The 16479-nt window shown below is 45.5% G+C and overlaps 1 protein-coding gene across 1 annotated transcript in view; it reads right to left on the bottom strand.

The window, feature by feature from the left end:
* Positions 1-16479, bottom strand: part of LOC148507924 (uncharacterized) — a 111105-nt gene that overhangs the window by 28862 nt on the left and 65764 nt on the right. The window contains exons 7-12 of the mRNA XM_088445344.1: positions 14346-14514; positions 12095-12255; positions 10889-10934; positions 8085-8224; positions 4954-5035; positions 965-1101 (exon numbers count right to left, since the gene is read on the bottom strand). Coding sequence (XP_088301470.1) covers positions 965-1101; positions 4954-5035; positions 8085-8224; positions 10889-10934; positions 12095-12255; positions 14346-14514 — 735 coding nt within the window. The remainder of the gene's footprint in view (positions 1-964; positions 1102-4953; positions 5036-8084; positions 8225-10888; positions 10935-12094; positions 12256-14345; positions 14515-16479) is intronic.

Below are 16479 nucleotides of genomic sequence, written 5' to 3'. Positions count from 1 at the left end.
GTGGGATGAGGTGTCCATGCACTGTGAGAATTCAGGGAGAAACTCTCCACATATAAACTGTCTGGGCTGCTGGGGGGATGGCTGGGGAGACAGAAGGGGGTGCTGAGGAGACAGAAGGGGGATGGCTGGGGAGACAGAAGGGGGATGACTGGGGAGACAGAAGTGGTGTTGCCTGATTAAACAGAAGGAGGTGCTAGCTGATGAAGGATGGGGGCTGGCTGGGGAGACAGAAGGGGGGTGGCTGGGGAGACAGAAGGGGGATGGCTGGGGAGACAGAAGGGGGATGACTGGGGAGACAGAAGTGGTGTTGCCTGATTAAACAGAAGGAGGTCCTAGCTGATGAAGCATGGTGGCTGGCTGGGGTGACAGAAGGGGGATGGCTGGGGAGACAGAAGGGAGATGACTGGGGAGACAGAAGTGGTGTTGCCTGATTAAACAGAAGGAGGGCCTAGCTGATGAAGCATGGGGGCTGGCTGGGAAGACAGAAGGGGGATGGCTGAAGAGACAGAAGGGGGGTGGCTGAAGAGACAGAAGGGGGGTGGCTGATGAAGCATGGGGGCTGGCTGGGGAGACATACAGGGTGTAATTATTCAGAAAATAGGGAGGGGGTGCCGGTCCATTTCTTTGCCAGGGGTGCTCGGATCTCTAGCACAGACTATACACTGGTGCTCATAGGCCTTTCAGTTACTCCACTGGAATATAGGTCTTTTAGTTACTCCATTGGAATTCTAGTCTTCACATCACCTGTGGACCTAATCTTTTAAAAGCTGCAGCATAGATTCCAAATGGGACCACACAGTTCCGATAAGCAGACCCTGTGCTCTCATCATGGTAGAGTGGATCGGGGTGCGTTGTGTGAAATGTACGTGTCTTGCGCTGAGCGTAGAGGGGCTTGTTTTCCCTTCATTTAGCCTGGGTAATAATTGGTAGGTAGGGCTGTGCTGCCATCTTTGCTTTTTGTCACCTCTTAAGATAGTTCATGAAGATCCCTCCAGTCTCTCTATCATTCTTCAGGGCTGGAACCAGTTTATCTAATGGAGATTGACTGCAGATCATCTTAGACCAGTGCACCTCCTGGTGGCTGGACATAGAGGTCATAGTCTGAAACAGAGAGATATCACCTTCTAAAAGAATCCAAAATTGTCATACACCTATATTCTTCCTACATGAAGGCGAAAAGCAATTCCACTTGGGTTGGATTCACACCAATGGAAAGGTGTAAGAGGGGTAAGTAGGACAGTTGTGTAATTATTCTCCCTTTGGACCTGACGCTACAAAGAAAATGCTAAGTAATGATTTATCCTTGAAATAAAATGTTTTACAAATAATCGCTCAGAAACTGAGTGTTAGAAATTGTGTATTATGCTTTCCGGAGTTATGTGACCTGTGTGACTAGGGATGAGATGTACTAAGCTTTGGAGAGAGAGAAAGTGGATGGAGATAAAGTACCGACCGTTCAGCTCCTAAATGTCACTTTACAGGCTGTGCTTGAAAAATTACAGGAGGTGATTGGTTTTGGTACCTTCTGTATCTCCAAAGCTTAGTACATAGACCCCTTGGTTTGCCCGACAACCATGTTGGCTTGGGGTTTGTTTGTTTTTATGTTTCTTATGTGAAAATTTTGCAATAAAAATATTTGTTTTTTTCTTTTAAAAATAATTTGTTTAATGGGAGACCAGAATCATGATGCCTGGGGGTGACCACAGTGGTCAGTAAGAGAAGGATGGTTTGAATGACCACTTATTACTAGATGAGCAGTTTGGTTCTACTCAGTATGTTTGCATCTGGAAAACAGCATCTTATTGGCTATCCAGCTCTCGCCTGTTTTGGATTAGCCAATAACATAAATCCGAACTTGTGCTACTTTGGCTAGTTTGGTGAAAAGAACAGAGTAGAACCACTCATCTCTACTTATTACATGGACTGTAGCAAAATGCATTGGTTGGAAAAAGAAGAGTGAGAGATTTCCCTTTGCAACTCAGGGCCTCATTCAGCCGAGTGTTGCATTCTGCGCATGCACCGCAGTGCGTGTATGCGTGCCGACCACTGCGATTGGGACTGCGATTGCAGTGACTACGCAGACCCATCACAGAGTGATTGACAGAAAGTAGCGTTTGTGGGTGGTGGTGCGGTGGTCGGCAAAACACAGGCAATTCAACGTCGTTGCAGAGGCGTGCATAAATTCACTGCAAAGCCCTACGCAGCCTGGGTCCTCATAGCATGCACTGAAGTTAGCACCGAGTAAGGTCTGACCTTGTGCAAGAGTGCGTGAGGCTTAGATGGTACTCATCCACTTAAAGATCTGAAAACGACTGCACGATTACGACATTGTAATCGTGCAGCCGTTTGTCAGTCTGTGATGAGCCTGCACTGAATGAGCAGTCCTCCAGTGCAGGCTCATCAATCATCTGCAAACATGCTCAACCTGACGATATCGTAAGGTTGTCCAGCATGTTTGCAAGATGACAGATGTCTAAACGACCAGCGGGCACGCGAATCGCTGGTTGTTTTAGACACTTTTGCAAACGATTGAAAGATCGTTATCGTTCAATCGTTCAACTTAATCGTCTAGTGGATGGGCACCTTTAGGTAAAGTGGGCGTCCTTCTATAGTGCTGTGGCAGCATTGCGATCGTAATGAATTAGCATACTATCGCAATTGAACTGCACGCGTAATCGTTATTGCAATGGCAATAGCGATCCTTACTGAATCCAGCCCTCAGGTCTCAAATAATTTTAAGATCTAAAACTGGAAGGGAAATGGGAAGACACGGGAGACGAGGTCACACTATTGAGTTTTAGGGAATGCAACAACACTCAAATGGTAGAGGAGAGATGGAATACGCTCTGATCAGACCTGCAGAGCATTGCTGAGAATTAGTAGGGTGACAAGTGACAATAAGACAAACTAGGGGCCTGATTCAGATCCACTCGTAAGCTGCAGCTCGTTCGCTCCGAGCGATGTTTGGCCAACTGCGCATGCGTACGGATCGTTATACGCATGCGCGAACCAGTTAGTGCGGTCGAAATTCATGTGCTCGCAAAATAGCGAATGCCTGATAATTTGAGTGACAGAAAGAGGCGTATGTGGGTGGTAACAGGGGAAGGTGCTTGAAAACGGGGAGTGGAGATCCGATCGCAGGCGTGCTTAAAGGTCAAAACGGGCGTTTTATGGGTGTGCATAATTAAAACAGCAGCGTCATTGACCACGTCACTGGGTTATTTTATAGACAGAACTGCTCGCAAAATTATGGTAGCAAAAAGCAACCACAAGAATAGCGAGCAGTTCATACCCTGGTCGATGTACTCGATTAATCTAATAAATAGCGGACATGACGTAGGATGCGAGCGGCCAGGGGGTGTAGTTTCTCCAAAAACGACCGCAAGTTTTGTTCGCTCGTTCAGAACAAGAGGCGTCAACAGACCGCAAACAGCGAACGGTTCATTTCAATAGCCACCCCTATTTTCAGGACGAGCGAGCGCTAATTGCGTCCGGCTCTGAATCAGGCCCTAGGTTGCTTACTGGCTCTTCAAATACTGTAGGAAGCAAAAGATATAAAAGCGTGCTTCCAAATCCTAATTGAATTTTTGACCCTAACTATTGTTTTATTACTGTGCTGATTAGGGCAAGCTGTCTGTCTGCATGATTATTTTAACTACTAGGCATTGCTTTGTTACCTACCGGGATATGAAATAAAAGTATACCTATTTGTAGCCAAGCAAACCATATTTATGAACTGCAAATGCCTATTATAATAATAAGATTAATATGTGCATCGTCCGAAAAAACACAAACAAATTTTTAGATACCTAAAAATAACAGGGAAGAACTAAAAGTCTGGGTGGTACAAAGACATTGTGGATTTTGTAAATAATCTAATTCCAAATATTTTAGACTGTACTCTGGGGGTCATTCAGACCCACTCGCGAGTGGCAGTACCCTCGCAAGTGGGTCGATGTTCCCCATTGCGCATGCGCACGCCGGAGGGAGCTCCGTCGTGCGCATGCGCGAGACCTGGCGAGCGAAGGACTTTCCTTCGCACGGAGTGTCTCACCAAAGGGGGCGTGCTGTCGATGGTGACTGACAGCACGCCCCCTTTGGTGGGCGTGCCGGGGGCGTGCCTGCCAGACGGAGGCGTTCCCATGGGAACGCCTACCGTCTGAAGCCGGCCCCACTGACTAGCGATGTCAGTGGGAGTGATTTTGGCTCTGATAGAGCCAAAATCACTCCTGGCCTTGCGGTTGGGAAACCCAACCGCAGGGTTTCACTCGCAGTTCCGATGGTCGCGATGGTCAAGACCATCGCGACCATCTTTTTGCACGCTCGTATATGCTGTGGGTGGTGACCCACAGCTATACGAGCGTCCAGGAGGACGCTCCATATTAATGGAGGAGGGCCCTGATTCAGAGCGAGCGCTCTGGTCAGAGCGTCCGGCTCTGAATCAGGGCCTCTGTTTTTGGTTTTTTTTGCAGATAGTTAACATCAATCATTAAGTAGTATGATCTTAGTAACGGCTCTTTCTTGAGCAGTCAACACACAAGCTGATCTTGCAAACACCGATTTAAAGTAACAGGGGCCTATTCTTTTTTTCATTGCGATTGGCCCACAAAATTCAAGGACTTGAATTGCTGTGCCATCCAAAACAATATTACCTGAGCAATTTGAACACAGCTGTCCCGCGAGCCCTATCACTACTACTGTTAATTTTTAGCAACAAAAGTTTACAGTGCCAAGCTCACACAGGCCTACGGCGAGGACTGGGGTAGGTGAAGGTATAGGAATGGATCCCTCTTTGCAAACCGGATGTCCTAATAGGAAGAAGTAATACTCAGAGGGCTAGTAACAGCTGAATAGATAGCCCCATATTATTGTATGGACACAGGAGGTATCAGTAAAGTTTATTTTATAGCTGCCTCTAGTCCCTGGAATGATAAGCAATCTGCTGTCACCTACTGCTGAATCCCAGATGTCTAGCAGAACGCCTGAGGTCTCTAGAGATGTTGACTCAAGCTTCTTCCTCTTGTTTGTTTTCTGCCTAGAACATAAATAATTGTGCAGATGATGCTCAAATTTTATCACCATCATAACTCAGTATTGTAAAGTGCCAACAATTTATGTAGCGCTGTACTATGTAAGAGCTACACAGACATTACAGACAAAGAATAAACTGATTATAGAAGGGTGCGGAGTGCCCTGCTCTTTACAGTCTACAATTTAAACATTTAGGGGTCTATTTACTAAGCAGTGTTAGGAGACAGAGTGAAAAGTGATAAGATAGTGCTAAGGTGCCAGCCAATCAGCTCTCAACTGTCATCTCACAGGTGTTTGAAAAATGACAGTTGGGAGCTGAGTGGCTGGCACCTTATCACTTTTCACTCTGTCTCCTCACACTGCTGAGTAAATAGACCCCTTAGGAACTTGGGACAATGCAAAATTAGTCCAGGGAAAATTGCAAAATATAAGTGTGCAGACATGTGAGAAACCTCGATACTGCTCCAGGAAATATTTGCCTTGTTCCACATTTGCACAGGACATTGTACGCGTTTCGCCAGTGGAAGTGTTCAGTGCCCTAACCCAAACACATCATGCAAACTGCAAATACAGCACGCAATGTCATTACAGGGAATAGGAACTCAAAGATTGTGTCACCAGGATTTGCACTTCTGTGAAACAGAACTGTACGACTGACACACAAGTATTTTTTTGTACAGCAAGAGATGGACACTCAGATAGAGATAACTTATTTCTGGTCTACAGGGGAAAATCTCATGTTCTGCTTTCTTCGGCGTCTGTTTCGTCATCCACCCGTGTGCACTGATCCACCACAGGGACCAATTATCTCTGGTTGAGCGTCTGATTTAACTCTATTCACCCCTCTGTGATAAATAGCTGCTTCCAATGAATATTAAAACAACAAGATATAATACAGTAGATATGCAACTGATTAGGAGCTTTGTAAATAAACATTTACTAATTTTGGGAGGTGTTAAACATTATAATAAGAAGATTTAAGAATTTAGTAATAAGAGACAGAGTAAGACATTATGGGGCTTATTTTGAGCCAAAAGCAAAGTGTCTGTACTCACTTATGTCAATGCCAGCATCCGCTCAACTAATTCACAATTTGTGAGTGCGCAAGCGGAAATCCATGCTGCTCACTAATATTACGCCAACTCCTGCAACTGTCATCATTAGTACCGGTAGTTGCACCTGACCCATCATTAGTACCTGTAGTTGCACCTGACCCATCATTAGTACCTGTAGTTGCACCTGACCCATCATTAGTGCCTGTAGTTGCACCTGACCCATCATTAGTACCTGTAGTTGCAACTGACCCATCATTAGTGCCTGTAGTTGCACCTGACCCATCATTAGTGCCTGTAGTTGCACCTGACCCATCATTAGTGCCTGTAGTTGCACCTGACCCATCATTAGTGCCTGTAGTTGCACCTGACCCATCATTAGTACCTGTAGTTGCACCTGACCCATCATTAGTACCTGTAGTTGCACCTGACCCATCATTAGTACCTGTAGTTGCACCTGACCCATCATTAGTACCTGTAGTTGCACCTGACCCATCATTAGTGCCTGTAGTTGCACCTGACCCATCATTAGTGCCTGTAGTTGCACCTGACCCATCATTAGTACCTGTAGTTGCACCTGACCCATCATTAGTACCTGTAGTTGCACCTGACCCATCATTAGTACCTGTAGTTGCACCTGACCCATCATTAGTACCTGTAGTTGCACCTGACCCATCATTAGTGCCTGTAGTTGCACCTGACCCATCATTAGTACCTGTAGTTGCACCTGACCCATCATTAGTACCTGTAGTTGCACCTGACCCATCATTAGTACCTGTAGTTGCACCTGACCCATCATTAGTACCTGTAGTTGCACCTGACCCATGCTGGCCCATCAGAAGCACCACTCAGAATCGAACAGAGCTTTTAATACATGCCCACAACACGCCCACAGGTCAGGGCATTGTCCCCTCCCACTTCCCCACCCCGAGACGCCCAATTTCACAGAAAGACAGATGAGGCCGGGTTCTGTCTGACTCAGAATAGGACGGACATACACAAAAATGTATATACCGTATTCACTTCTGCGCATGCACTGTAGGCAAAAACGCACTGTGAACAGAGGGCCTGATTCAGACCTGCTCGCAAGTGGGTCGATGGTGGGGCATTGCACATGCACGGCATGCGCAATGCATGGGCGCAAGCCCCGTAGCGAGAGAGAAATTCTCTCACTCCGGGGCTCGCTACAAACGGGGCGGCTGTCGATGTTGATCGACAAATCGCCCCGTTTTGTAGGCGGGGTGGGGGGGTGGCTGGACAAATGGAGGTGTTCCTGAAGGAACGCCTGCCGTTTGTGGGCGGCCCTACTGACATCACGAGTGATGTCAGTAGTGAGATTCCGGCTCTATTAGAGCTGGAAGCTCACTGGGGCATGCGGAAGACAAGACCCTACCACAAGTGTCTCGTCGCAAGCCCGATGGTCATCACCCACAGCTTAACAAGCGGCCAGGAGACCAGGTTTTTTAAAACAAAGCGGCCGCCCTGATTCAGAGCGAGCGCTTGCTTTTTGCGAGCGGCTCTGAATCAGGCCCAGAGATCTGTGTGACACAAAATCAGCCAATAAATGTTTTCATGAATAACACGAAGCAAAGAAGTAATAAATGGGGAACCTGGGCGCGTAGCTAGTATTCCGAGCTCTTCTGAGTCACGTGTACGGCAAAGCCTGTTTTAGATGGACCTCTAGCACCCAGCATGGGGCAGGTGCACGTGCCGATACTATGATGACAGTTGCGGCTGTAGATGATAAAACAGTGGGCGGGGCAGCTTCCCGCTTGAAGCCCCACTGATCCTTACATTAGCCCTATGGTAAATTACATTACATTAGCATAAGGTAGTAAATCAGGATTCCGCGGCAGCACGCACACACAGCCACTTTATGTTTGATGCAGAATAAGCCCCTATGTGCCTGGAGTCCCATCTGCGGGTCAAGCTTACATTGTGATAAAGCCGTGATCCATCGCTTCTCTTTGTAAAAACATAAATACATATAAACATATATACCTGAGAAGCTGACGCCGCTGCTGGTGAATGAGAAATCTCGGAAACCAGTAGGAGCGTAAGCGCCTTAGCGCGTCGTATTGTGATCTCCGCAGGGCGTGATATGATGGGCCCCAGTTCTGCTGACACAAACGTATCTGCTCCTGTACATCAGAGATACATAGTAATCAGGTGCTATAATGTGGTTTGATATCTCTGATCTATTCTTCACGGGAGCGGAGGGATGCTAAGGGCCTGATTCAGAGCCGCTCGTAAGCAGCAGTACGCTCGTTCTGAGTGATGTTCGCACTTCTGCGCATGCGTACGGTTTATAATACGCATGCGCGAACCAGTCAGTGCGGCCGAAAAATGTTTGTTCGCTATATAGCGAATGCCTGCTACTTTCAGTGACAGGATGAGGCGTATGTGGGTGGTAACGGGAAGGTGCTTGAAAATGGGGAGTGGAATTAAGAATGCAGGCGTGCTTAAAGGTCAAAATGGGCGTTTTATGGGTGTGCATAATTAAAACAGCAGCGTCATTGACCACGTCACCTGGTTGTTTTATAGTCAAAACTACTCGCAAACGCAATATAGTGGTAGGAAAAACCAACCACAAGAATAGTGAGCAGTTCATACGCTGATCGATGTACTCGATTAATCTAATAAATAGCGGACATGACGTATGATGCGAGTGGCCAGGGGGCGTATTTTTCAAATAAACGTCCGCAAGTCTTGTTCGCTCGTTCAGACATGGAGGCGTGAACAGACCGCAAACAGCGAACGGTTCATTTGAATAGCCACCCCCTTTTTCTGAACGAGCGAGCGCTAATTGCGTCCGGCTCTGAATCAGGCCCTAAGTCCCAAAACACACACAATACACTCTGCAAATTGACATGAGTTTAACTCTTCATCTGCTCCTAAGTCTTCTATTTGTACCAGTGTTGGACTGGAGCATGAAGGGCCCAATGGAAGAAGGCAATGGGTGGGGCCCATGCTTAAGGGGTGTGGCCAGCCCCCACAGAGTCTTGGTCTTTATAAATATATATAATAAATACTGATAGTTCATGCAGTATAATCTACCAGATTAGGCACTATAGTGAATACACCAAGGTCCTGGGAATGCAGTATAATGTATCATAAAGAACATGATGGTGATCCTAGTTATATATACCATATTAATGCACTGTACATGTGATATGGGACCCCCTTACACACCACCCAGTGTCTATAGCCCAATGAGAACTGCATTAAGTGTAGTAAAGGCCAAATACATGCCATTGTAATAACAAAAAAGTTCAGTTGGCAAAGTTATTACTACTGGGATATCTTTTTTTTTTTTTTTACAACTACATTATCTTTAAATTTTATATTCACACAAGAATAACTTACATCTGGTAACCCAACTGCTACATTCGATTTGGCAGGAGGATGAATCTTGTTGTGGTTTTTGGAGAAACAAACCAAGCCCCCATGTGCATCCATGTTCCTGCTCTATCAGGTAACTGACCCTCTAATAGAGTAACAATATATAATGCGAGTGCACAGTCTGGAACCTGATTAGCAGAGTGGCTGGGGCCCTCAGGCAGTGGGGCCCGCAGGTGATTGCCTCTATACCCCTATGTGCCAGTCAACCCTGATTTGGACTCTCACAATGGGAGAAGCCTCTCCCGGAAAAAAAACAGTTTGAGCCAGTGAAAGTTACTTTGACAGATCATTTAGCACAGTATTGCTAAGTTTCTTTGATGTCCTGTTTGGCATTATTGTTAGATGGCGGATCTGGTCTTTAAGTAAGGTTTCCCAAAAACGATATACCCATGTGGTCTGAAATTTACACCATACTTCCTTTTAAGTCCCAATCACAGGTGAAAAAGTCCTAGGAACCTATTTGTACATGTTAAATTAATTCGGATTTATTAGGAGTTTAAATGATGAGAAAGAAGTATCGTGACCTGGGAGAATAGTGGCAGATGGGAGCTCTACTCTAGCCTAAATACATTCCAGCATGCTGGGCATGTCCTCACAAGTTCTCTCCTCCTCTCAGCACATCTCCAAGACTTCTCCTGTGCTGCACCTCTTCTACGAAACGCGCTACTGCACATCATCAGGCTATTCTCCAACTTTGCATCCTTTAACTGTTCCATCTTCTCTGCTTTATCTCTCCATCAATCTTTAACCAAACTCTATAAGGCCAATTTTCTTTACCACCAACCTCTAGCCAAACCATCCGGTCTATGCTCACTGTGAGCATTCCAGCCTCCTATTCCTTATTATTTAATTATTAGCCTTCATACACTGTAGCACTAACATATCACATTAAATTCTTATTCCACCACCGCACACTACATCAACATATCAGTATGTTGTTAGACTGTGGGAGGAAACAGGAGCACCTGTAGCTAACCCACACGTATATGAGGAGAACATATAAACTCCACACAAAGTGCAACCATGCTAATTACTGTACCACTGTGCCACCTAATCGCTTACACTTACATATGATACTACTGATGCCAAATGAAAAGCTTTACGAGAGCTGTAAATATTGTATCATACACCTCCTCGGTCCTGGAAGGCTAGCGATGGTCCTGAATATCTGGGAGTCCTCAAACTCAAAAGAGCCTGTGATTCTCACAGACAAAAGAGTGTGGGGATGATGGCAAGATTACACTCGTCACACCCTGCTCATGATGCCCAGTTATGTAGGGCAGGTCTACAAGAGTCATATATGGACTGTAGATTAAAAGTGATGTCACTTCCTGTTTCTATTACATAAAACTCTTTACTTCCTACTTCCTAACCTGGAGGAGAAATTAAACAATCCCACTTACCTGACACTGTGGACTCAGGTACAACTGGTACTTGCTCTGTATGCTCCTTTTAAAAGACAGACAGAATTGAATTACATGCAAAAATGACCTGTGTGTTGAATTGTACTGAAATAGGAGTTTAATATGGCAAGTTCAGTGTGCAGAGCCTTATCTGATGTAAAGTTTAAAATGCAGACCCATACCTAATACCAAGTTTAATATGCAGAGCCATACCTAATACCAAGTTTAATATGCAGAGCCATGCCTAATACCAAGTTTAATATGCAGAGTCATACCTAATACCAAGTTTAATATGCAGAGCCATACCTAATACCAAGTTTAATATGCAGAGTCATACCTAATACCAAGTTTAATATGCAGAGCCATACCTAATACCAAGTTTAATATGCAGAGCCATACCTAATACCAAGTTTAATATGCAGAGTCATACCTAATACCAAGTTTAATATGCAGAGCCATACCTAATACCAAGTTTAATATGCCGAGCCATACCTAATACCAAGTTTAATATGCAGAGCCATACCTAATATCAAGTTTAATATGCAGAGCCATACCTAATACCAAGTTTAATATGCAGAGTCATACCTAATACCAAGTTTAATATGCAGAGCCATACCTAATACCAAGTTTAATATGCAGAGCCATACCTAATACCAAGTTTAATATGCAGAGCCATACCTAATACCAAGTTTAATATGCAGAGTCATACCTAATACCAAGTTTAATATGTAGAGTCATACCTAATACCAAGTTTAATATGCAGAGCCATACCTAATATACCAAGTTTAATATGCAAAGCCATACCTAATACTACCAAGTTTAATATGCAGAGTCATACCTAATACCAAGTTTAATATGCAGAGCCATACCTAATACCAAGTTTAATATGCAGAGTCATACCTAATACCAAGTTTAATATGCAGAGAAAAATCTACTTACCTGCCATGTAAACCTGGAAACATTACTGTGTGACAGCATTTTCCATTCACTCCCATGTTACGCTGAGTGCCCTGGTAGAGTGCTCAATGGTTTCCAGGCCAGAAAATGTGGATTTGCTAATGAAGCTGCGTTTATGATCAGCCTCACTGTAAAGCACTCTGTGCAATTATAATATATTTAATATCTATAACTATTTATTTACCAACTATAAGCATCAGGTTATTACTACCACTGAAATGTAAGCACTCATCACTCCTCTCGTTATACCTGAACAGGTGAACACACTGGTGTCTGGCATCCTCCGGGCTGTGATCGAATTCAAGGTCTATAGACTTCTCCTTAAACTCTTCACAGTCCATCCAGAAGTGTAGAAGGTGAAATCCCAGAGTGCCCTGGAGGAAGCCTATGAACATCGCCATGCCTTCCCTCTGTAATAAACATGGGGGAAAATAATATCATTAATGTAAAATGTTACAATAGCTCCAATCTTCTAAAGACAAGACGTATTCCGCCATCTCCATACATTGTTCTGCAAACAAGAACTAAATACTGCTATGAGGGTGTATAAGATGCAGCTGCCACTTTGCATGTTATCCTGTAATAATGGGCAGTGCATACAGCCCTGGGGCTCTTATGTCCATTCATACAAGTGCTGGAGCCCAGTGCCATAGTTTGGCAATAAGGTGAAGCATAACCTGAGACTGGTTGGTGGCAGTGGCGTGCCTCCACTGGGTGACACCCGGTGCGGGGTTCCGATGTCCATCTCTAAGGGCGTTTTAGTCTCTCCGGGGGGTCCCAGAGGAGCGGACTGCCCCCGGGGACCATGGTATTTTCACTGTAGTGGCGGCTCCCTCACTGTGTCAGGAGCAGAGTCAGGGGCGTATCTATAATGGGTGCAGGGTGTGCGGGGAACACGGGCCCCGCACAGCACACCCTGCACCCATTATATTACTTACCTCTCCAGAGTCCCACGTCAGCGCTGGGGTCCGGCGCTATAAAGTGACGGGAAAATGGCCGCAGCGGCCATTCTCCCGTCATTTGCGCATGCGCAGTACAGGGAAAATGCCCGTGGCGGGCATTTTCATGGTGACCTGTGCATTCATTATAGACTCTGGGCACACTCTAGTGCCCAGAGTCTATAACTCTGGCGCTGGCCGTGCACAGCTCAGTGCGCTGCCGGGCGGAGAGGAGGGGGCCCGTGTCAGAGACTGCACATGGGCCCCCTCCTCTCTAGAAACGCCCCTGAGCAGAGTGCTGCACGTAATGCTATAGTGCAGCGCCCGGCTCCCGTCATGGCTAGATGACTCCCGGGAGTGGCCCGCACCCCCCAGGTGACACCACTGGTTGGTGGAGTCACTTTTCTGAGTCATCTCAGTGTATGTTTGTTGAAGCAAAATGTTTCATAGATTGATTTAAAAAAAGAAAAAAAGGACCCAAACTTGGCCAATAACTGATGGGGTGGTGGGTGATCTGAATGAGGCGCGTGACGCAGCAAATGACGGGAGTCAGCAAAATTGATAAAACTATAAGTTGTCTTGGAAAAGTGTAATTAAAATGCTGATAATCCTTGAAAATACATAATTAGAGACTCATTGTACTGTTGATTTGTGTCCCTTTATGCCTGAAGACGTGGAACAGCGTGGACACAGGAGGCCATTTAGGTGGCATACAGTATCTCTTGCAGGTGCTGGAGGGCTGTGGCAATAAAGTACATAAATGGTGATGACTACGAGAAGTCCTTCTGATTGGCTGATCACATAATGACCTCAACGTTAGTGCAGCGGCTATATTATATATCAAGTTGTGGCTATTTATTCTCATTACTTCACTGACATTTTCATTTGGACTACTGGCGGACAGAAGCTTCCCGTTGAAATACAAATATTTGTTTTCCCCGCAAATCGCCCCCCATGCAGACCAATCTTTCCCCAGACTTATGGATTTTTGCATGCAGCCCTATTATTATGGCGTTACTGAACGTACAGCATATAGACGTACTTACTCATGACGTGACTAAGTTGCGTCTAATTCACTTGACCCCTTGGTGTTAGTATATTTTCTATTTACAGATGATTTTTGCATTTATTGATAAATGTCCAGGTAATATGCTTCCTTGTGTATATAACTCCAGTATATTATTATATTGTGTACAAATAGGGTAATGTGACTTAAACATTTACTAATAATATTGTCACGCAGCGTTTCCTCTCTCTCTCTCTCTCTCTCTCTCTCTCTCTCTCTCTGCTATTGTTGGACATAAGTACACACTTCATCCACACATGCTGTTGTTTATGAGCTGTATGCAGGGCTGTAGAGACCAATGACAAGCCCGGGTGATGGGGGATAAATGAAAATTAATATGTGCACCACCACCCAGTAGTGGAGCTCACCGAAAGGGGGGCATTCTTACACTTGACCCTCCCCCAACCTAGTAATGGGGCCCATCCAATCTCTTGGTGGCCCCATACAAGATGATGTCTGATGATCAGGGAGCTGAAGGAAGGTTAGATCTACTCACTGTGCTTAGAGCCTCCTCTTTCAGCTGCTGCAGAGTGGACGGGGTGAGATTATGCTGCTTCAGAAAATCTTCTTCCTCCTCAGTGATGGTAAATATGTCTTCCATATCCGTCCACTCAATGTGCTGCTCCAAGGTAGTCCCTTCCATGTCCTCAGTCTGTGTACTCATCCTGCATCAAACATATAGCATCCCTCATCCTGCATCATATATACATATAGCTTCCCCCATAATATATGCATATAGCTTCCCACATCCCGCATCATATACCAGAGTGACTTAAGGTCTTGCAATTTAACTATTTTTTTAACTTCTAGATACATGGGATGCTGTTTAGGGTGTGTTTGTTTGTATTAGAATTTTATGACTTGTATCTGGTGTGGGTGAGGTTATTGGGGGTAGGGGTGTAATCAGTGACTACCCGTGTATGCTTCACTATATACTCAGTAGGTTTCAGGCTGCAGGCCTGTTTAAGGCTGCATACAGTAGGTTTTTATTTCAAAGTGTTTTTTTGCTAAGTGGTATTATATGCACAGCATAATTTAAAGCGTTAAACAGGAGGAAGACAGAAGGACAACATTTAAAAAAGAACTCTATACAACTTGATAAGGATCTGATGAGCTTCTGGATACCCTGCAACTCAGCCACCAGCTTTCATTATAACCTGAACACACCTTATGCCAACAGCCTGCTTCAGCATTGCAAGTAACTACCAAGTGGATTGCAGCATTTTAATTTTTTAATGTATGTTTTTTGACCCTACACTGTTTATTATTCCTGTACCACTGCCAATTTATCTCTACACCACTGTAGTATCTACCATTTTAAAACACCTACTCATCTTTATCCTTAATTTAAAGTAGGGGTGAGCGGGTTCGGATTTCTGAAATCCGGACCCCCCCCGAGCCCCCCCGATCCGAGTCCGATCTGAGTCAGGCTCGACTTTTCCCGCCTGACTCGGATCTGAAATCGAGGCAAAACGTCATCATCCCGCCTTCCGAGTCTCGCGGGTTTTGGATCCTATATAAGGTACCCGCGTCGGCACCATTTTCTCACTCGGCTGTGGACAGTGAAGAGGGAGGGTGGGAGTTAGGGCTGGCTGGGCTGTGTAGTGTAGTGTAGTGTAGTGCTGCTGTTGTCCACTACTTCAAAGTCCATAGGGGCTGGCTGTGTTGTGCTGTGCTGCTGTTGTTAATAGGGGCTGTGTCCACTACTTCAAAGTCCATAGGGGCTGGCTGGACTGTGTTGTGCAGTCAGTTCTCCTTAGGGGCTGTGTCCACTCCAAAGTCCTGTGCAGTGTCCCAGTCCTAAAGGGGTGATGTAGTGTTGTCCAGGGGGTGCTCTGTCCATCAGGGGTGCTCCCCCCAAGTGCTAAAAAATAATATATTTTCTGTGTTTGTGAATTGTGTGCGCAGTAGCCGCACGTGCATCAACAAAGTAGTGCCAAGCGTGCGCCTGTGTCATAAGTAAAGGGCCGGCTGGCTTGACCGTTAAAGGGTGCTGTAACCCCCAAAGTACACTCCAGTACAAACCAAAAAAATATATATTTTCTGTGTTTGTGAATTGTGTGCGCAGTAGCCGCACGTGCATCAACAAAGTAGTGCCAAGCGTGCGCCTGTGTCATAAGTAAAGGTCCGGCTGGCTTGACCGTTAAAGGGTGCTGTAACCCCCAAAGTACACTCCAGTCCAAACCAAAAAAATATATATTTTCTGTGTTTGTGAATTGTGTGCGCAGTAGCCGCACGTGCATCAACAAAGTAGTGCCAAGCGTGCGCCTGTGTCATAAGTAAAGGGCCGGCTGGCTTGACCGTTAAAGGGTGCTGTAACCCCCAAAGTACACTCCAGTCCAAACCAAAAAAATATTCATTTTCTGTGTTTGTGAATTGTGTGCGCAGTAGCCGCAGGTGCATCAACAAAGTAGTGCCAAGCGTGCGCCTGTGTCATAAGTAAAGGGACGGCTGGCTTGACCGTTAAAGGGTGCTGTAACCCCCAAAGTACACTCCAGTCCAAACCAAAAAAAAAATATTTTCTGTGTTTGTGAATTGTGTGCGCAGTAGCCGCACGTGCATCAACAAAGTAGTGCCAAGCGTGCGCCTGTGTCATAAGTAAAGGGCCGGCTGGCTTGACCGTTAAAGGG

Source organism: Taudactylus pleione, unplaced genomic scaffold, assembly GCF_031769625.1.
Source record: "Taudactylus pleione unplaced genomic scaffold, aTauple2 ptg000378l, whole genome shotgun sequence".
Taxonomy (NCBI): domain Eukaryota; kingdom Metazoa; phylum Chordata; class Amphibia; order Anura; family Myobatrachidae; genus Taudactylus; species Taudactylus pleione.
Note: the sequence above shows the minus strand (reverse complement) of the source record. Positions and strands in the feature narration are given on the sequence as shown.